At 36.4% G+C, this 23,443-nt stretch overlaps 1 protein-coding gene across 4 annotated transcripts in view; it reads right to left on the minus strand.

Moving 5' to 3' along the window:
- Positions 1-370: 370 nt before the first annotated feature.
- The window catches only part of hdac9b (histone deacetylase 9b), a 53,207-nt gene continuing 30,134 nt past the window's right edge, over positions 371-23,443 (minus strand). For 2 of the 4 annotated variants that reach the window (XM_042740813.1, XM_042740815.1), the window contains 10 exons: positions 21,704-21,945; positions 21,444-21,594; positions 18,185-18,296; positions 17,343-17,464; positions 11,309-11,440; positions 10,042-10,157; positions 7,885-8,007; positions 6,214-6,409; positions 4,362-4,573; positions 371-2,377 (listed from right to left, as the gene is read on the minus strand). In XM_042740813.1, coding sequence (XP_042596747.1) covers positions 2,045-2,377; positions 4,362-4,573; positions 6,214-6,409; positions 7,885-8,007; positions 10,042-10,157; positions 11,309-11,440; positions 17,343-17,464; positions 18,185-18,296; positions 21,444-21,594; positions 21,704-21,945 — 1,739 coding nt within the window. In that variant the 3' untranslated portion in view covers positions 371-2,044. Of the gene's footprint in view, positions 2,378-4,361; positions 4,574-6,213; positions 6,410-7,884; positions 8,008-10,041; positions 10,158-11,308; positions 11,441-17,342; positions 17,465-18,184; positions 18,306-21,443; positions 21,595-21,703; positions 21,946-23,443 lie in introns of all 4 variants that reach the window. The other 2 variants (XM_042740811.1, XM_042740814.1) reach the window with 1 other exon arrangement.

Raw genomic sequence — 23,443 nt, forward strand, 5'->3', positions numbered from 1 at the left:
ATATGAGCTTGTGAAACTGGATTGCTGGTTCAGACCAGGAATTGTCCGAGCTCCAGCTAAGCCTACCCTGCATAATTGGTTAAACTTGGCCTGGTCGCTTTAACCCAGGTTATATATCACCATCTTGAAGTTCACTTTATCTTAACAGCTTTAATGCAGACTTAAGGAACCTCTCATGTTCACTTCAAAGCCCCGTTCCGAAAGCCATCAAAGTCAGAGACTAAAACCTCTGTATCGCCTTCAGAATCAGAAGCCGGTCTCTGGCTGAGTGTGGGAAAATTTGTACAGCAACTGCATTTTATACTCCAATTCTGTTTATTAAGGAAATCCACTGCTTAAACATATCCAGTGAAAAGACTGTCCAGAGAAGTACAGGATGGAAAAGAACTTTATTTAAAAAAAGATGATTTGTGACGGAAGGGAACGCATACGGTTACAAACTAAATGTGACATTCTATCGCTAGCGGACAGTTCTTATTCACATCCAGAACAGTGGAACAGACAACAGGAACGAAACAGGCCAGCTCAGGTTGACTCACAGGCTTTTTGTAGACAGAGTGATGGCTCACATCAATTAAACATGTTTTCCTCTTTAAGTTGTTTTATGTTGTTTTTCAGAGGATCTCAGTCACAAAAACTAACAGTTTTACACCAAATGTTTGAAGTAAAAAATAAAAATACAGGAAAGGTGGCTCACTAACAAAAAATGACACTAGTACGTTTCTTGAAACTATCACATGAGTTGATCTGAACACTTCATGAAGAAAGATGGCCAACGAATTGCAACATTGCCTCAGGAGAGAACAGAGCGATTACCTTTTTTTCTACCGAAGTAACATCAAGCCTGCATGTCGTGGTAAACACATCACGTGGGAATACAGAGGAAATGATTGGTTTTAAAAGGGGGCTCCCCCCGCCGTCTCCTCACTCACTTTGTAATTTGCCTCAACAGTAAATCAGAGCTCACTGCTGGGCTCTCTGACTTCAGCGTGGAGTTGTCCTCTCCCAGCATTCCTGCGCTCATGAATCATTCTGATTCCTGGCTTCCACCAGGCATTTCCTCTACAACTCTCTCCCTCTCAAAATTCAGCAAGGAGCAGAGCTGCTCACGATCCAGGGCAGCCTTCGATTTGGGCCACAGGAGAACAGGGAACACAGAATGTCATTCTAGAACTTTCCAGATCTTGCTCCAACTGTTAAAGGAATATTCTGGGTTTCAATACATGTTGAGCTCAATCAACAGCACTTAACATAATATTGATTACTAGAGCAGTGCAAGAAATGAATGAGGCCAATCCGTTAAAATACTCACCGTTTTAATAGTACTTAAAAAATATGGATGTTAACATGATTTTAGTATGAAAAATTGCTTACTAGAACTTTACAGCTCAAATAATAGACAACTTTCAATAGAAAAATGTATTAAATTTTTTTTTTAATTATATTATCAAAATATCGGTGCCCAATCAACCATTGTTTTATTTATTTTTTTTATTATTTGTGATAATCAACATTATCCTACAAATGCTGTTAACTGATTTTAACTTATGTCAAACCTAGGAATATTCCTTTTATTCTATTGTTGTGTGGATTTTCATGGTTACTGACCTGTTTCCCTACAATTTGGGTTTCTCTCAGTAAACCAAGTTTTTTTTTTCATCATACAAACTTATAATAACATTCATAAAAAGCAAAGAAAGATCTATAAGAAATCCATAGTGCCATGGGAAATCACAGAAATATCCTACAAGAGCTTCGAGTTGCTGTTTCCCAAAGGCTGGGTAGAAAGTAGAAAGGATTTCTTAAATTTTTATTTCAACAAACAATCAAAAACTGCTTCTTAGCATTTAAAAGACCAAGTTGGCTAAATCATCTTATTCAATTATATACAAAACATACAACGTACAATGCAGAGATCACTTCACAAGTTCACGAATGAGACCAGTTCTGAAGCTTCCAAAGCAATGGCTCTGTGTCGTGTAAGCGTGTCGCGTGTATGTTAACCTGTGTCTTCGTGTGCGAGTGTGAAGATGTATCTGTCGTTTCATATCATGGCCTGGATCACCATCCTGCCTTTAACGTGGTGAATGTAGGAGCTCTGCTTGTCGGCCAGGCTCTGAGTAGCCATTGTCTCATCATCACTGGCATTGGGCTCCTCTTTCACCCGGATGACTCCGCGGTGAGTGTCCAGTGGCCCGGTGGGTGAAGCGGAGGTGTTGCTGCGGTGGCTGTCGGGGCTGTGCTTCCTGATGACGCCACCAGAGGGCGAGCTGTCCTCCTGCATGGTCTCCTCATGAAAATCCTCTCCTTCTTCCTCCTCTGACTCCTGCAGGTGGATGTTTGGCTGACGGAGCTGCTCAATTGATTTCGAAAGCATCTATGGGAGAGAGAAACATGATTTATTATTGGATGTTCAGAAGTGTTTCAGGCAATGAGCGATTTATTGTCCCTGTGCCAATTTGGGGAACACAAACCCTGTCATTCACCAGAATTGGAACTCATTCACAAGATGGAATAACAGCCAAACAGTGAGCCTCATATAAATACATCCTACGTGAAGTAAATATAGTCATTGTGTCCTGAAATTAGTCAAATACTTTTTATATCTCCTACTAAAGCCTGTAAGCGGATGTAAAATTACACAGATGCCCAATTTAGCACAGGTAAAACATTCAGTTATTAAACCAGAAAGCTAATCCCTGATTTTACAGTATTCATGACCTCATTTCTCTCAGAAATCATTTATTATTATTCTAGCTACAAGAGTTTAGGGTTACATACCGTCCAAAGAGAGATTATTTACTTGTTAATAATTATTAAGAATTATTACGAGTTGCTTCCAGTCAGATCACAACACTTTTATGATACAAACTGTATTCAGCTCTGGAACAAATACTAGGGACAGATAAATAATGCTCATTTGTATCATCTATTAATTTTTTTATATATAATAAATAGAAATGCAATTCATAAATAAGATTTGAATACATCTCTTCTATGATGAGCATGTTTGAAATTTTGAAATAAAATGAATTTTGATATTTTTGGGGGGCATAAAATTAGAAATGCCAGAGTGATACAACTGCCCTAATATCATAATGAAGAAAAAAGCTTAATTAAAAGAATTAAATTCTTAAAGATTAATCCATAAACAATTTGGAATAATCTACGACTATTTCTTAGAAGAAGAAAAATTAGCTACATTGTTTATTAATATTAAAAACAAACCAAAAAATCTTGCGAATTGGAGTCATATGGTGCAACCAATATGCAGTAAACAAAAAAGAAATAAATACCAATATGAAATTATATTCTTATAATCATTAAGTATATTATTATACTTAACTTATAACTGTATATCAAGGTAAAAACCTCCTAAAATATCAGATATTTTTAGTTCAAACTGTAAAATGTCATGTGGTACGACTGTCCCAAAAAACAAACATAAAAAGGTTTTTGAAAATAATTATTTGTGTACAGTCATGTGTTCAAGGTGTAGGGCAAATATGTTTTAAGTGATGGTTCAACCACATGACATGTTTAGCGTCAGTGAATTGAGACTTTTATATGACACCAACATAAATACGAAGACTATAATTCTAAGAACCTGTGCTTTTGTATACACTCTGCAATTAGCATTTTTGTATTTAATCATGATTTGCTAGTTTCACATGATTTAAACATGAAAAACAAAATGAGTTAGCAACTTTCAAACTACAGTCATGAAACTATACCAGTCATTCGTGACCCAGACTAGACTGTTTTTTTGTACATGGCCCTGGTGACTGAGGCCATAACAATAAATAGCCAAAAACAAGTGCTCTCTGGGCACTTTTGATCTTCATGTCTGAAAATTGCACTTGTAACCTTGAATTTCCCATAGCACTCTCAGCAATAATAAGGCAGATCAATCTGCAAGCTCCCGCTAACAATGGAGTCTTTCACAGCGCGAGCCTCCCGTGTCGCTAACCTTGCATGCGCGGCAGAATAATTGCACTTAAACGGATGGCCAGGTCACGGCTGCTGGTGCACAGAAACACAAATATTTCCACAGGGGAACAAAAGTATGTATTCTATCCACTTTGGTGCCCATTTGAACTTCTCCCTGTGCAATTTTGTGGTGTTAGCATGCAACTGATGCCTTAAGCTATGCTAATTCAAGTGCTGCTTCTGAACCCAGAACAGGTTTTTTCCCTAACATAATGGAGATGGGCTGTCCAACTTTAGCTCCCATGTGAACTGAATGGTATTTCAAGGAAAATATGTTTTAGGATGACAACATAATCATTCAGCTTCATCCCTTTTTCCCATGATAGCACTAAAGTCATTGTTGCACTGACAGGTTGATTAAGTGATTGTACCTTGTTGATGTGGACCTGTTGCTGGTACTGTTTCTGCTTCTCCAGGAAGTTCTGGTGTTGCTGCTGAATCACAAGTTGAGCTAGTGTGCTCTGGGGCAGCGGAGCCGATTGGGTTCGGTTTAAGGGCCGGTGACGAGGCAGTTTGGGTCGGGTGCTGCTTGGAGAGCTTTCCATCATGGCCAGTGGAGAAGGAGGATGCACAGGACTTTGACCTATGTAACAAAATGTATGGATCTGATCAATATAAATCTAATAGAATAAAAGTTTCACCCCCTCTGCCCTGATTTCATTTAAAGGAACAGTGCACACAAAAATGAAATTTGTCACTATTTACTCACTCTAGATCTCCTTAGCATGTTCCCTAGAGAAGAAGTGATGAGTTTCTTTTAAGTTGGATCTTTTCAATTAATTGGTTGATTCAGTTTACAAAGCAGTCTGGATAATTTGATTACAAGGCTGGAATACACCATTACTTTTGCCCAGATTCCACCAAATCCCCCCACCACAAGTTTACAGTCTGGACAAGTTGACGCTAGCTACTAAAAGTGAGACAGAGTCTACAGATTTGAGTTGACAGATTTGACTCAGAATTTTGTAGTGTATGATGGGCACAGATTTCAGATGTATCCAGTCTGAGAACATCAATTACTTGATATTTTCAGATGATTTTAGAACACATTGTTCACATTTGTCTTTTCACTTAGTAACAAGGAGCAAGTTTCTGCTTGAGTTTGTTGTGTTAAGAACGATTTGAAAGTCTGGTAGCATCTGATTGTTTAGTGTATGATGCCCATTTTTTTCTCTGTAAACATTTCCAAAGTCAGTGTTTTAAATCTGTTCAGATTTGAAAAGCCATGTTGTGTATTCGAGCATTCAGTTTCAATGACCAGGGCTGCGTTTCATAAAAGCATTGTAAGCGGTACATCGTAGACCTATTGCCACCAATAGAGCTACGATCAACTTAGGCTTATAATGCTTTTGTGAAACACAGCCCATGATGCAGCAGTATGCTTTATGTTGCTTTTTTGAAGCTTCAAGTATCTAGTCCCCTTTCATTTCATTGAAGAAAGAAAGGAAAAAAGTCATATGGATTTGGAACACCATGAGGGTGAGCAAATGACACAATTTGTGGGTGAACTATTCATTTAAAAATGAAAAAAAGGCCACGCGCTGAAAGGTTACAGGTTCAAACACCACAAGGCACAATCTTGAGCAACCAATATTTCACTGTTGAGCAAGGCACTTAACCCCATGTTGCTCCAGGGGGCATGTACATGTAACTTAACAATGCAAAGTGAAAGCTGCAAAAAAAGATCTAGTCTGTTCAGTTGAAAACAAATTCTTTTCTGCTGAATCTACTTAAGTATTCTGTAAGAATCTTATTTCTGTCATGACAACTCTCAGAGGGTTTGGCATGGTAATGTACATGACAATGTTTCTGTATTTGGTCTTGGCGGAATAGATCTGCTACGCTGCTGCGGCAGAGAAAGTACCGACTTGCTACCGCCAGTACATCCACAACATGATGCTGTGAGCATGTAAGAAATACTGCTGCTGCACATATAACATAAATAAATAAACCCCATATATAGCATACATGAATTAGCAGATCTATACAGGTGGAACTGGGGAAGGTGGAGGGTTTCTGAAGCACACTACTACAGCTGCTACAGCAAACAATAGCCATGTATTTGAATATTGAGCAGCAAGCTCATTGGCTGCTGATACATGGAACCAATCAGCTGCACCTTGTGATGATGCCATTATTCCAGATTGAGTTATACCTATGGAACTGTGCCATCTAGAGTTTCATGACACAACTTTGGATATATCGAAGCTCTGATGTGCTCACCAGTAGAGAGGATCTTTTGATGGCGGAGTTGCTCTTTCTGGAGGAGGTGCTGCAGGAGAGCTTGGTGGCTGCTGCTCACTTTGGTCTCCATTGCAACAGACAGGGGCACTGGACCCAGAAGTTGGGTGGGCAAACCTTGAATGACTGCTGATACACCACCACCCTCGACATGCTTCTCCTGAAGTCCTAAAGCAGCCTGAGAGGTGATAGAGAAGATATGGTCTATTCATTTCAATTGGTACAGTTGCAAAAGTATTGAATTAACTGATTCAAACCTCAGTATGTGCTCTGATAAATAAGGGACTATGTGGAATGGTCTTGGATTGTTCAGATCAAAAAGTCTCTTATAGCCAAATATATGTATACAAATGTATTATTGTTTATTTGATCTTCTAGGTAGGGAACAATAAACTATTAATTAAACTAATAAACTGCAAATTAACTCTAGATTAAATATTATTTGGAGCTACACTTGATTATTCTGGTTTGGCTGGACTTTAAACAGCAGTAATGGATGAGGTGACTGGGGAGAGCCGGAGTGCAACCGACACCAGACACTTAAACACAATATTTATCTAAGGCCTATAAAATCCCCCAAGGTCAAAGGCCAGCACCCTGAGGCTACACATATCATCCATTGAGCCAGTGATGGTTAGTCTGTCAACAGTCAAAGCAATATGCAGCTGAGCCAAGGCCATAAACTACATTTCCCCTCATTTATCAGTGTAAACATCCATATCAAATTCATTAGAATTAAATCAGTCTTGGTGACTCTAAATTGGAATTCAAAAGAAACATAAATTAAAAATGTGATTTTTCTATAATGATGTCCTGATTATAGTCGAGTGACAGCTTACAACAAGAGTGACAACAAAATAATATGAAAGTAAAATATTCACACTATATATATTGCACCAAAACTATTCACTCAGTACAATATCGAATTCTATATATCATATTTAAATGTAAGTTTAAATATGATATATAGAATATATATAAATGAATATACACATTAATAAAATATATTAATTTTATATATAAATGAATATATGAGAGTATATATGAATGTATATATTCATAAATTATACTCTTAGCTTAAGAGACTTCTTTCAAAACCATTAAAACTTTTTTATAATTCCAAACTTTTGACTGGTACTTGAACAATATCACACAAGCAGAAGAAATATCACATAATACTACTTTACTATTAATTAATTCATTAGTTAACAGTGAACTAACGCTTATATTAAAATAATGTCTATACACAATAAAATAAAAAAAAATCAGCAAAATATTTAAATATTTATTTCTATGTTTTATTTGTTTTATTTCTACTAAAATATGAAAATATTGTATAATATGTAATTTTGCACTCAAGTGTCATCAATCTTTTGAAAAGCCTTAATGCCTGAATATATATATATATATATATATATATATATATATATATATATATATATATATATATATATATATATATATATATATATATATTTTTTTTTTTTTTTTATACAAACACACACTATACCGCAATACTCATTGCAGTCTGTTTGAGTGTTACAAAGTTCATAGGGAAGGATTGTGTCATGTTGTTCATGCCAAAAATCTAGACTTGGTGTGACTTTAACAGAGGAAGTTATGAAAGACGATGCATGTCATTATTTGACTTACACTGATGGGAGAAGAGGCAGCAGAGAGACCCAGAGAGATATTGGGCAGCGATGGAGATGTATAGAGATTTAACATAGGCACTGAGTTTTCAGGCCTTAATAACCTCGGCTGTGACGGCCACCTCTGTGAGGGAAAAAGAGAGGGAGGGAGAGAGAAAAAGAGATATTTTGAAATCCCACTATGAACCATTGGAAAAAGCAACAGCAGCAACAGAACAATAAACTTTAATGTACTAAAACGAATGACGGTTTTGTTCCTGCCACAGCGGAGCTGTATGAGCTCAACTGAAGGACGTAAAACCAAGGCCACAGAGAAGTCCACAAAATCAGAATCACAACCCATTTGCTATCATTTGTATCAGAGTAAAAACAGTCTCACTGCTGATCAGTTTTCGACTGTACTTCCTCCACCCAGTGGTGCGGCCCATCAGCATGTGGCAGAGGGGCTGTACTGTTTACCCTCCAATCCCTCCTGCTTATTCACTGACCTGTATGTGGATATCCGGCCTTATTTGACTCAGGGGACCAGTTCCTTCTGAAAGAAGATACCCAATGTAACGGATCACAAACACGGCTGGCTTTCGAAACTGGTGCGGTGTCTGCGGGTAGCACCGGTACGATCCATGAGACGTCAAGCTTATGTCAATACAATAGCGATCGGGCGTGTTTGTGTTGTTAACGTGTCTTTGGCTACCAGCGGCTGGTGGATCAATTAAGCTCAACCACCCACCACCTCGACCCTGGATCGCAGCGCAATAAGCATTCCTTGTCGGCTATTGCATTGGAGGTCCAGGGGAGTGTAAACATCGGTGTTGAAGAATAACACAGCTGCTAAGCTGAGGCTTCACAGAGACATGTCACATTTGCCCAGAATACACCTCTTTGTGAGCAAAGTCCACAGGGACCCGGAGGAACCAAGCCGTGAAGCCACCAGGAAGTGAGTCAGAGGGAGCTTATGAACATCGGCAAAAGGGAAAAGCCCTCCATGTTCCTATAGGAATATTTTGGGTTCAATACAAGTTATGCTCAGTTGGCAGTAGGGCTGCATCCCCTATGAAAATTAACCATGGTTTTACTGTAGTAAAAGTGTAGTAACCATGTTTTTTTTGAAGTTTTGATTACCATTTGTATAAGCACAGTTTCACTACAAATGCCATGGTTAAACTATGGTTAGTGTAGCAAAACCATTGTTAATTTGTGGTTAACATTGATTAACTACAGTACTGTAACTATGTTTTTTTTTTTGGTTTTTGATTTGAAGTAAAGCCATGGTTTATTGGGATGATATGATATATAAAACAAAAAAAAGCTTGTTTGTAGGCCTTTACAATTTGGCTCACAATTTTGTAATTATATATGCATATGATTATGAAATTCTTATTAAAATTAACAAAAAATTGCTATTATAAATTTTACCATAAGATACTGAAAACACTGCACCATGAGCTGCTCATGTGTAAATGAACACAGTGCTTCACGCAGCACATACTTTTATAATTAAATCGCAGCCTATCAATTTGATAACTGATAAAAGCACTTTTTGGTTTAATTTTGATTAACATTTACAAATTGGCCCCATTTACTTCCATTCTTAATGCCTCACTGTAAACCAACATTTTTTTAAAGAATAGGGGAGTCAGAGTTTTGTGGTGATTTATATATAATATAAAGTCGATTGAGCTTAAGATGTACTGAACCTAGTACCTGCACACTATTTTGAAGGTTGGCAGTAAGAAAATCCATAGGTGAGCCCTGTACGAAACTATTTTAAGGTATATCTGATCTACTCTTTCTTGCCCTGAGCTTTATGAGAGCTGCAGGCAAAGAAAACCACATAGCTATGCCAGTAAAGGTTAGCGGTACAGAGCAGGAGGAAGTGAACTGACTCTTTATTGTCCGTGCTGGGAGCCGTTTTCATTGGACTGAGACGGACAAGCAGGTCACAAGGCTGTAGAGACAGACTTGTGTTTTCATAGCTGCACGAGGACAGGCTGGGCTTGTGTCAAGGAAATTTATGGGTGCGGCCTGGTGGCCATCAACTTTTCTTTAAGTCGTACAAGTTTTAATCTTTCAGGAAAGCTTTGATGAAACTGCTGTGAGAAAGCTTAACTGTTAATAGACTTGCGTACCTGTAATAAAACATGTTTAATGTAAGTACCTCAGTTCGTGTGGTGACTGGTAGAGAGGAGGGTCCGTTTTCAGCCCCCAAGGCACTGCAGGCCCCGTTGGGTGAACTGGGCCCTGATCCTGGTGCACTGCTGCTGGCTGTGGATTCTGGGAAGATTAAATTAAACTGACATAAGTTCAAGAATATACAATATTGATAATATGTTATAAAAACTGTAGATCTACAAATCCTTCATATGGTTTTGAAAAAAAAAGTTTATACCAAATTCAACAAACATGTCAAGTGTAAATTGCAGGTATATTTTACATGCAATTTGAATACATGCAGTTGTCATTGTGCAATATTAACATTTTCAGCAAGGTTTTGAAATACACTTTCAAGGTATTTTTCAAGGTATCAATAAAATATACATATAGATATATAGATAGATAGATAGATAGATAGATAGATAGATAGATAGATAGATAGATAGATAGATAGATATCTATCTACACACTCACATACAATAAATCATGCATTATTGATTCCTAACTTTATAACTACCTTTCAAAAAAAAAAAAAAACGCTAATAATTCCAAGTGTTACTTCTTGTTTTTTTTTTTTTTTTTAACAAAACAATATTAATAAAATAATAGTTTAAAATGTAATCCTTTTGTTTCAAGGATTTCATGCTTTTTTTGTTACTTCTGATTTGCCCCCAGTAATATCAAAATGAATTTTAATTCAGAAATGTATTTTAAAAAATTAAATGTTTAATTTAATATTAAATATATATATATATATATATATATATATATATATATATATATATATATATATATTGCTACTTTTTTATATCTTTTAAAATAAATGAATAGATCTAACCAAAAGAAAATGAACATTACTCCACTGACCCATCTGTCTACATATATTTTGAGATAATCAGCACTAGGATGATGTCATATCTGGCATATTTACATAGGATTTACTGGATGACAATCTCGCCACCTTGTTTCCAAAACCAACCACCAACTGCTGCCACTGATACATTATAAATATACACAAGTGACTGAAACACCATGGAAAAATCATTCAACCGGCCAAGGCTCAAAACCGCACTAGACGGTCCTCTGGATGACACCTGCCAGAGCAGCTGTTACATAACAACATCAGCACACTGAGCTGCACAGACAGTGGTCGGCTGCTGTGATTACTGGAGAGAAACCACCAGCGAACAGCCAACCAGTAGGAGGTCTTATTGTTTATGCCCCAGGTGTGTTGTCTAATTTTAAGATGCATTATGGGATGACACTCCTACCCAGAAGCTCCAGGGCTCTCTTTTTGAAAGGTGTCATGATGCTCCCTTCCTTCCTCCTAAGAAGTGGGCTGCTTCTCCTCTCTGCAACCTTCTGCTTTAACCTGGACCGCACCTTCAGATTGGGCTCTGAGACTGGAGAGAAAACATAATAACACATTAATCAAATATCCAGGATCTCAACTGTTTAGTCTTAACTTTTTTAGCCAAGCAGTGTTACAGAAATGTTTTGATGCATTTGTAGCTATGCAAGTCAGAAAGTGGGAGAGGGGAATCCACATTGTTGTACAGTTGCATTCCTGTACTGTGATGTTACAGGACTGTGATTAGATCTGTGGGCATTTGCAGGTTGTTTTCAAAGATCAGAGTTTCCTCATCATCTGGAGTAAATTAGCATGAGCAACAAAGGCTTTAAGTAAAAAAAAAAAAGAGCCAGCCTGATCATACACTATGAAAAAAAAATATGTTTAGAAAAACTTTTTTATATTATATTATATTATATTATATTATATTATATTATATTATATTATATTATATTATATTATATTATATTATAAAACATTTAATTTGTATAGAAATTAACATTTAGGATCAGAAAAATATTTTATTAAAGAAATTCTACTTTTATTCAGCAAAGACACAATCTGATGGAAAAGGAAAGAATTTTGTAATGTTACACAAGACTTCGATTTCAAATAAATGTTTTTCTTTTGCTCATCAAAGAAACCTGAAAAAATTAATCTTCTACAAAAATAAGCTGAAAATTCCTTTTCATTCTTTTACATTAATAATAATAACAAAAGTGTTACATGACGTCAACTTATTAGAATGTTTTTATTATAACACTTTAAATATATTAAAAATAGAGAACCATTTAAACTGTAATAGTATATCACAATACTACAGTTTTTACAGTATTTATTATTACAATAATTTTCATGATATTATTAAAATTATAAATGTGTTAATACTAGAATAATATAACAACTTCAAATAATTCAATCTACAGATATATTGAATCTGATATATGAAGTCAACTAAATATTTTACATGCACTCAAGACTTTAGCAGTGTTTAGCTGTAGAGGTTTTATTTATATATATATATATATATATATATATATATATATATATAATTAGTCTCTGTATGGTAGTAAATAAATTACCAGACAAATTTGGTGGTAAGAGATGTTTTGGTGAGTGAATGCAGCATGCCACACCTTGTGTTTACAAAAACATATTCATGCAAAATGTGAAGAAAAAAAAAGACAGACTGCAAGTAAAGAAGAAATGATTACATGATTATCATATAAACCCTATGGAGTATTTTGTCATCATTTAAATATTGTTGAATTATGGAGACGTGTCTGTTTATATGACTGTGATGTACAGACAAGTGTTTCTAAACAACTCTCTGATGGGAAGCGAGTGAGTAAGCCAGCCACCCACATCCAGTGCCTCCCTTTGGGAAACACCCACATTACAACTAGCAGCCAAAAATACTGAAATTCGGTCTCGTTATTATGAGCAATGTTTTATTTTTTTCCCCTCAGTTCCCCATTGTGCAATAGTAACACTACCATCTAGTGTGTGCAAGTTATAATCTAGATCAGTGCTTCTCTACTGGTTTTACTTCACAATCTGAACTAGACATACACTGACAAACAAACAACAGTACTAAAATTGTTTATAAAGAGAAGATGAAGATTATAGATAGTATAGAAGGATAGAATGATAGATAGAAGGATTTTAAATTGTAAAATTTTGTATAACAATTATTTATTCAGTTTTTTAATAATTATACATTTTTACATTTTTGTTTGCAGCTGAGAATTTATGATTTTCGAAAAGTAGTGTTGCCATGCTAAGACCCCTGAAGGGAGCAGCCAAAGGAGGGAGAGAGAGATTGTTGCCATACTAAAAAGACAGCTGACCAAATGGATATGATCATATAGGATGAGTTAGTAAGAGAAGTGGGAGTCATGGGAAGACACAGCTGTAAGCAGTAATCTCAGAGGAGAGAACGAGAGGGACAGAACTGGACCGCAGGCTGGGCTGCTATTTCAAGCCTCTTCAGAAGCAGAGGCAGGACTGTCTGCTCTCATCCAGCAGTGCGCTAATGGGATGCAAATCCTGCTAGCGGAGTGGGCTGAGAGCGAACTGCAGGGAGCCCTCTTCAATCCGCCTTGCACCCCACATCGTCCTGATTGCCTTCTATTTTTATTCGGCGCTAGAGCCTGTCACCACGGGAACGCTACCCTATTGCTGTGGAGGTGGAAGAGCGATTGTTGGTGGGTTTAGTAAGAGGCTGTGATCGTGATGCCATGGGAGAACACATCACTCTACTCCACAAAAACAGCAGAGCGACAGGCCCGACGCCTGCTTGATTTTTCCTCACGCTGACACACGGCCTGGAACTAGAGGCCAAGTCAAACAGGAATATGTATGAGGCAAAGACTTTACAGACCCATAAATCAATCATATTATTACATTTGAAAGCAGCACTGGAGGGCACACACTGCTGAGGTCTATTTATTGTGTTGCCTCAACCCAGAGACAAAGTTCCCTTCAGAGTTGTGTGGCTTAGCATGTGTCTGACAAGTGTGAAGAAGAGTGTAAATGTGTAAAGTGACCAAAAAAGATCATATCTTCTAAGGTGTGCTAACCATGGTCAATAAATAACACTCAGCAAATAAAGTAAAAATGGCTAAATAAATAAAACACAGTTGCTTGTTGTTAGTTATGATAACTTAATGGAAGTGGTGAGAGGCAGGATTATTATTGTTAAATGGAACTAAATCCATTAAAAAATTGTTAGCAGCAACTTTAGCAACATCTCTCATTTTCATTTAGATTAAGTTATAGTAGTAAAATAACAAACTAAAAGCAATGAATATAATGAATAAACAAATACTATAAAAGAAAATAAACCCCAACAAAATTACTACAAAAACAAAAAAATTAAGTGAAATTAGGACAATGAAATTCAAATAATCCAACTGACATAAGGACAAATATATACTGCATTTTAAATATAAAAAATAAATAACGTAAAACACAGTTTCGTGACTGGTTAGAAATATTTATGACTAGTAAATTTGAGCAATTCACACTAATTCCACACATAATTACACTAATGCCACACAAAGGTGTGAGAGAATGTAATTTTAGACCTTGACGCTAATCATTTATTGTTATACAAAATTTATCGGCACTATATTGTTAATAAGATTATATGTGCAATTTTTTTAATTTATCAGGATAAATGTTGACAAATATTTACACTGATACAATATGAATAAATTATTTATTATATATAAATATTGTCAATTTTAAGTTCCTTATTTTAAGATTCAGATCCTAAATGCACAGCAATAGACTATGGCAAAAAAAGCTTACTGTATATATACAGTACATACAGTATGCACACACCTGATCCTGTCTGCCGCCTCTCTTTTTCTCTCATTAGTAAAAATACAAACACCTGTTTACCCAGGAGACGAGGACTACGTGATGCAACAACACTGCCCTTGCAAACCATATTACTTCATCATTGCATCTCGTTTCATTTTTCTTTTTTTCCCTTCCCCCATCCCTCCATATCCAGTGGGGGAAAATGGCCTGACATAATAATGCAAGCCTGGTCTGGCGGCTCAAAATATCCACCATTTAAAACACACAAACTCAAATCCCTCTCATCTCAGCAGCACCTGCTCCACATGTTTGGTATGTGGGTCAAGACTAAGAAGGTTTTTCCTTCTCTTCAATAAGCTGGACTATTCCTGCCCGCAGCAGTGTCACGTGCCACAACATCTTTTCTGGTCCACATCTCGGCACACAGAAGATGCATGGTGAGTAAACAAACATGTGATACTTTGGAGATAAATGGCTTGTTTGTCTTTGACAACTTCAGTCGAGAACAGTGTGATCAAACCAAAGCCACATTTAGTTCTGCAGATGATACAACACTAAGTACTCAAAGGAAATTAAGGATTACCTCTTTAAAAAAAAGTGTCAGTTCCTGTAGCACTCACTAAATTTGCCTTGTTTTGGTTAGTTCTCTCCACAGAGCTAACCTAACCTCTTGACATATGCCAGTCAAGCATCTCATATGAAATCCAGGACGTGGAACAACCAGCATCTTTGTTTGGCTCCTGTTGCGTGCCTACTTTGAGGGGACGCTAACTGAGATGGACAGGAAGAGGGGGAAGGGACCTTACATGGGTGTGACCACATATAGAGTTTGGAATCCAACTAGAAGGAAATAGGTTTTAAAAGGTTTAGGCAACGGATTAGATTAACACACTTAAAGATGAGTAGTTCCAAACACTTATTTGGTTATCTGGTGCATATTCATGAATTAAATACATTTAAATGGTTTATTCCAAAAGTTTGTTGCTTGAATAAGTTCTACAACAATGAATAAAGAAAAAAAGAAAAAAAATATAAAAGATATTTTGGCATAATTTTATTATTATTTCTTAGAGAGAATAAAACTGTTCACAGCATATATTTTTTAAAATGTCAACTAAAAATTGTCTACTTAAGTCATGTGGTGCAACTAACTTAATATCAATATCATAGAGTGTGGGTCTCTTAAGGTCTCTTAAGATTTCAGATATTTTGTGTCAAGTTTCTTAAAACATTACATATTTGTATCTTTTTTCACAAGGTAAGGTTAGTAAAATATCATATGGTACAATTTCTCAAAAACGTTATTATATCTATGAATTAATAATTTAAAAAAAAAATTTTTACATTTAAATATATATATTTAAAATTCTTTTTACACTCATTTTACACTCACATGTATTCAAATATACTAAAATTTAGTCTACTGATTATTACTTGATAGTTACACCACATGACATTTTAGAGTCATTAAATGTAAACCTTTCTTAAAAAAAAAGAGGCATTTAAAAAAAATTGAAATAGGTGTTTTCCACTAGATTTTTTGTTTTCTTTATAACGGTCACACCATATGTCATTGATGATAATACTGTGGGATATGGACCAAAGCAGTTCATATTTGTAAGTTTTCCTAACAGCAACAGCTCAGGCCTCTCTGGCCTTTCTCTCTCTCTCTCTCTCTCTCTCTCTCTCTTTTTTTCTTTGCTTGGGACAGCCATTGCTTTCTCAGCAGGCTGTTTAGATTCCAGAACCTTCCGCTCCTTTTAGTTCTCAGGATATTGGCTGGTTTCAGTGGAGCGAAGCAGAAATTGATGCTGAAAATGGGAGGTTACTGTTCAAAAGCTAAGACAATAAACACGTCTCTTTCATGTGTCTATAAAGTGCTTATTTGAACAGAACAACCTACATAATTACCTTAGATTAGTTTACATTTGGCAGACACAGTCCGCATAATTTAGGATTAAACCTCACTTGCCTGATCCCTAAATTATGTAAATACACAACATGCCAACCCATATGGTAAAGCATTTAAGCAGGTATAATTGTTTACTGTCATAATTCAAAGGGACACAAAGGGGAAGGAATGTAATGTCATTTCCGTGACTTAACAGCACAGTTATGAACAGTTCGGCCTTTGCAAGAACTCATGACTGGCCAGCCAAGTGGGAGTCATAACTCACATTAATACTGACTTCCTACGAGACTCCTTCCAGCACTGAGTCAACAAACCTGTGGTGTTTTCTGCGAAAAGTCCAGGATTTTTGAAATAATTAAAGCCTCTTATATAGCTGAAAATTATATACCTTTAGCGTTTTAGGAAATTTGTGGTTCTATAGCATGCTCAGAGGAAAAGAAATCCTACTGTGGAAATCCACTCTTCATTAAACTTTCCCTGAAATAATGCAAATCTGAGCCTATGCGTCGTCTCTCAAGGGATGTTGTAATTCTGGGAAAAGGACTTTTGAGTCATAACCCCACCTCCCATGTTTCATAAAGCAATTATGAAATTAAATATAATTTGTAGTATGTCTCAAGAATGCAACGCACATTATGATGATATTACGAAACGATAGTGTGAGTAATGTCTTTTTGTGAGAGTTTTGAGAGGTCAACTTTTAGAAACCTACCTGTCTTCCTCAGAGGAAAGTCATCCCGGGAGTCTTGTGGGGAGAGCAGGGAGATCTTGCAGGAGGAGGATGCTCCTCCCAAAGGAGGTGAACTTTGCTCCAAAGAGGTGTGATGGGAGGCCCTGAACAGAAAGGAGATGCAAACTGAACTCCTGAACTTACCTCACAGTAATAAATACAGCAGACAGCTCTTTTGTGCTCTAGTACTATCCACCTTAGTATCACATTACTGATTATTAGTTCAAATCAGCTACATTTTATTAGGAAAGTCTGAAATGTTCCTCCAGTTGTGCTTTATTATTATTATTTTTTAATATATTTTACAGCATTTAAATACACAATCATTCAAAAGTTTAGAGTAAATAAGTTTTTTTTTTAAATGCTGTTCTTTTACACATAATATTCATGAAATAATCCTAAAAATAATGTATATTAAGCAACACTGATGATGATGATAATACATTTTTTTCTTGAACATCAAATCAGCATATTAGAATGATTTCTGAAGGATCATGTGACACTAAAGACTGAAGTAATGATGCTGAAAATTCAGCTTTGCCGTCACATTAATAAATTATATTTTAAAACATATGCATATAGAAAACAGGTATTTTAAATAGCAATACTATTTCAAAATATTACCGTTTTTACTGTATTTTTGATCAAATAAATGCAGCCTTGGTGAGCATAAGAGACTTTAGAATCCCAATCAGACCACAAACTTTACAATGTGTACAATAGTGAATAATATTTAGATTTATATATTAAGATGTTAAATTTTTAAATAGTCTTTTAAAACAGCAAATGTTTGAAGGTATTTGAGGTATGAGAAAATTACTTACGTGTACCACAGTTTGGAGCTCTGGGGGACCCCACTGGTTGTACCGTCTTTGGTGGATTTACTCAACAGAAACTCTTGGAGTTTCTGCTTGACCTCAGTGCTGGCCACTGCACCTGTCAGACCAGGAGACGCACAAACAGAAATTATGAGCATCTTGGGGTTGATTCAAATTATATTTAGATACAATAAAACTGAGACATTCCTGACAGAGCTCGTCTAACATTCTGTGGTTAGCGTGATACAGTCACTGTAAACAGAAAGAATTTTTTCAGAGTTTGGCTTCATTTCAAGGTCAGAGAAATGACTGTATTACTGCCACTCCCAGACACAGCAAGATCGGCCTCAAACAATAGCATCTCTCCTACACATTCACCCACACGCTCCTCTCAAAAGCTCCAGCTCAGACGCCTCTGTAACATCGTTGGCTTAACATTTTTGTGCACCTTTAAACAAATGAAGGAATATCCCCCTCTTCTGGACAGCAGCAGTGTGGCACTCTTGAAGGCTATTAAACCTAACTTTGTGCAAAATTGAGTTCTAATTGATCTATTTATGAGTAATTTGTATGAAACCTGTCAAGGGTGTTAATATTAAGTCACATTTCTTATTAAAAAGCAAAATACAAAAAAGAAGAAGAAATTTTGTCTGCTTACTGAAAAGGGAACTATCGAAAACGAAATCTATTCTAATGGTGCATTATTTTTTAATTATGAGATTATTATCTTAATTATTAATGATAAATAAGCACATTTTCCTAGATTTAGTTTTTATCTGTAATCATATATTTACTTATTCATTCTATACATTTTTTTATATTTTTTTTATATTAACTATCTACTAGGGATAGCATATCGCGATATCAAATACTGCCACCTATTTCTCAAATGAACCATTGACACTCTGTCTATAATCTTAATTAGGAGTGTCAATGGTCCATTTGAGAGATAGGTGGCGGTAATGCACTTATAAGTCTGCGATCCGCCATAAAGAAAGCTGAAGAAGAATACTGGAACGCGCTCAGGAAAATTTAGACATTGTGGTGAAAATCAGAGGTAAAAAAACGATATAAATGCTGTTCAGTTTCTTGCACAGACTGATCGTTTTGTGTCTTTACACATCACTGTATCGTCACGAGCCGCCGGGTTTAATTTTGTTTTGTTTGTGTAGCCTATGTTTTATGACTCTCAAATCCGTGATTCCCATCCACTTACATCATAGGACTGATAGACTGCAACGGTTCAAGTTAAACACATTTGTGTTCTACTGAAGAAACAAAGTCACCTTCATCTTGGATGCCGTGGGGGTAGCCAGATAAACATCGAATTTAAATTTTTGGGTGAACTATCCCTTTAGACCTGGTCATGTTACATCATATTTTATTTTAACAAAAATGGTTCCAAACAGTACAGCACTGTTTTGCGTCTCTGAACAACATGACAGTGGCCCTGTCCCAAATGGCACCCTAAACCCTCACGGTCTTCCTCAGAGTCCACACTTTCGTGATGTAATGACGCTTTGACTGCTGGGTAGAAGTCGGATGCATAGCTCGCAGGCTTGAGGGCTCAGCAGAAGTGCATATTGAGTGCACAAAGGGGGCGCTCAAGGGCACCCTACTGAACGCTAAAATGACGAATGGGACACCCTGCGGTCTCGTGGACTTAACGGACACGTGCACGCACAGGCCACTGTAAGTCCTCAAGACCGAAAGTGCACATAAAGTGTGCCATTTGGGACATGGCCAGTGTTTGTTTCTGAATGAATCAACCGTTTGCATGATCGGTTCAATCGCACTGACTCACTTAACAGTGACTCTACTGGCGGTTTTGATTTCACATTTAAAGTATCATTTCATTTTTTAAAATAATTTCAAATATCAGTATTCATTGTTTTAGGATTAAAATATCAAAACATTATTTATGCATGTGTAAATGTGTAAGTCTGACAGTCAAGGTTCCATATTTGGTGACTGTTAATAAAGCGTTAACGCAAATTCATTTTAACGTCATTAATTTTATTAACGCGCGATTAATGCAGCTCACCTTTTCTGTTTGACCTGTAACCTGTAGCTGGAGAAATGGAGATGCACATTGTTGTCAACTTAGCGATTTAGCGACTTTTCAGACCCCTTTTTATGACTTTTTTCCCCCTAAAAAAATCGCCTAGCGACAAATCTTTAGGGTTTGTCCAAACCTTATTTAGTTTCTGTGACTTGCCAGTACTGCCGCGCGAGCGAAAGGTCTGTCTTTCTGAGCACGCACACTTATCTCTCCGCGTCTGTTCTGTTCAGAGAGCGGCGGAGAGGAAAAGCGCTTTTAGTTAAAACAGATATTATGTTGCTTCTCTAATTTTACATGCAAGTATAGCCAAAATCACAGCACAGCTATTGTCTTTATCTTATGTGTAGCCTATCTGATTTCATCAGATGACGTTCGATTATAAAGCAGGATTTTTGTGCAGATTAACATTTTGGAAGGGAGTGCTATGTAGTCTTAATGGGTTGCGTTTCAGTCACTATTTCATATTCATTCCATTGTCTGACAACAGAAACAGTAAAATATATAAATGAAATCAGTTTTATTGAGAATTTAGCTGAATCAAAATACAGCATGTGGGCACAGAGAGGCAAACAAATGTAATAATAAATAATAAATGTACATTTTGCATTTTCAGAATAAGTGAGCTGCCCTGTCATGCAAATAATATAAACAGGCTTGTGTAAAGCCTGAGAAGAGAGAAAGAAAGCCAAAGAAAGAGAAGTAATAGGAACCTGGTATTTTTATGGTTATTTTTTCATGTGTCTAATTGACATGAACAAGTTCTTTGAAAAACATATATGTCCTTTGAAACATGTCTAGTCTTCATGCTCTATGTTGACTATGGTTTCACTAATAATAAACATACATTTACATAAAGCATCCATATTTGTCCATGCCCTTGTTGATTAGAGTATTTAAAACTTGAAAAGTATTAATTTAAAGTACATTTAGAACAGATAAAAGGGTGAGATTAAGTTGCGATTAATCACAAGTTAACTCATGACAATTATGCGATTAATCGTGATTAAATATTTTAGCCAGCCCAGCTTTTTTCCCCCGTAACTTTCATCCTATGTTGTTCAACACCTTCTCAAGTGAACATGGAAAAGAAGCAGACGTCTTATAAATGTGTCATTTGACTGATGACATTTTGATGGTATTAGGTACAGACAGGTTGTGGAGTGTTTGAGTGTGGTGTGGGTGAGCGTGATGATGAGCTCTTACTCTCCCTGCTCTTCTCTCTGTTGCGGAGGACCAGGACTTGTTGTTCACGGCGATGTCTCTCCAGTTCTCTCTCCTGACTCTGGAGCTCTAGTTTCCTCTCTTTCTCCAGCTGCTCCTGTTGTTGCTTCATAGCAAGTAGCTCCTGCTGCAACTGAGAGGCAGATGCTTATTATACATTTATTAATCTAGTTGGACTGTACAGTTGTACTTCTTTACTTGTGTTGCGTCAGCTCAGTATGTCAACAGGGTTGTGTTGGTACCTTCAAATGCTCCTGTATCTGGGCCTGATGCTGGCGAACCAGGTTCTCGTGCTGCTTCTGGAACTCACTAATGAGTAACTGTTTCTGAATCTGCTGCTGTTTCTGAATGAGGAGCAGCTCTTGTTGAAGTTGTCTTTCCCACACAGTGGGATCTGAAGCAGAGCTCTGCATCCTAACGTCTGTACGTAGGTCCAGTGGGGAGCCCGAATCAAGAGCCATGGGAACCTCTGGCTTAATGTCCACTGAGAAATAAAGAAGTGAGAATAGAAAGATTTAGTACAAAAGTCTTTGCTACATTTTGATTGTTTATTATTATTTATTATTCAGAGATGTTTAAATGATCATGTATACATATATGAGGATATGAATATCTTTGGTTTTGAAATATTTTGAAATAATATTTGAAAAACTTGAGTCTATCAAATCAAAGTCATGTGGTGCAACCAACAAAGTCACATGGTACAACCAACATGCATAGTTAAAAAAATAAAAAATACGTAAAACAGGATATGTCATATATACAGGACCCCTGGAGACACTCATGACAAGGTCAATATCAGAAAATTGGGCATTTTTTTGTCAAGACCATGTGTAAAATGCAATGTGTTCACTACTCCAAAACATAATGACATTCATGAATTTATGAATATTTATAAAAATGAAATAAAAATAAATACAAAAACTTTTAAACTTGAGAATTTATTCATTCACATGTATTCATTGCAAGATATTGTATTTTATTATTTTTACTTTATAGTTACACCACATGACACTTTTAGATACATTAAAATTAAACTTTATTATTTTAAAATTAATGTGAAAATAATTGCTGTATGTGTTTTAAAGTCAAGTTGGCTTTCAATGTTTTTATCGTTTTTATCATTCATCAGCTGTTAAAAAAAAACGGTATGAAAGTGGTTCTAACAGTATTGTTAATTGTGTCATCATCATTATAGTTTTGTTGATTTTTTTGTTGATTTTAAAAACTTTGTTTAACGCTATAGTTATAGCTTGGTGTGAGCAGGTCTTAAGGTGAATCTTCCAACATGCTAGAATTTTTTTTTTCCTCATTTCTCTCCTCAGCTGAACACCTCCCCCATCAAAAGTTTGTAAGTATGGCCCCGTATGAGCTTCCCTGATACAGTAGGCAGAGATACAGTAGAAACAACTCTGCAGAAGTGTGTCTACATAAGAATCCCAGCCAGCATTCCATGCGCAATTCTGAAGGTTATTACTAGCCATGGTTTGGTCCATTGTCTTCTAATGACCTCTCTGGTCAGTATGGAGACTGCAGTGCTGCAGTTTGTTGTTCAGAAAGTTGTGATGTTTGTGTTCCTGCTTCTTATTCCCCTACCATCCTCCCTCCTTAGAGCCATCATCACACCATCACCATTATGGAAAATTGCTGCTGTAGTCTTCAAGCTGTGCCTCATTACAAGTAATACATTGGGTACAAAAAGCAGAGGGCATCCCCAAGGCCCCAAGAACTATATATATATATATATATATATATATATATATATATATATATATATATATACATATATCTATATATATATACATATATATCCGAGAGACAGTGAAAATCAATAGCAAGCCTGGCGGAGAGGAGATGCTCATCATAAGAGACTGAGACTCTTCTGCGTGACGAAAAGCAATTACGAAGACATGGCGTTTGGAAAGTGTATACATACAGAATGATCTATGGGTGTGGAGAAGAAAGACAAGTTTACAGAACAG

This window comes from Cyprinus carpio, chromosome B16 (genome assembly GCF_018340385.1).
Source record: "Cyprinus carpio isolate SPL01 chromosome B16, ASM1834038v1, whole genome shotgun sequence".
Classification (NCBI taxonomy): domain Eukaryota; kingdom Metazoa; phylum Chordata; class Actinopteri; order Cypriniformes; family Cyprinidae; genus Cyprinus; species Cyprinus carpio.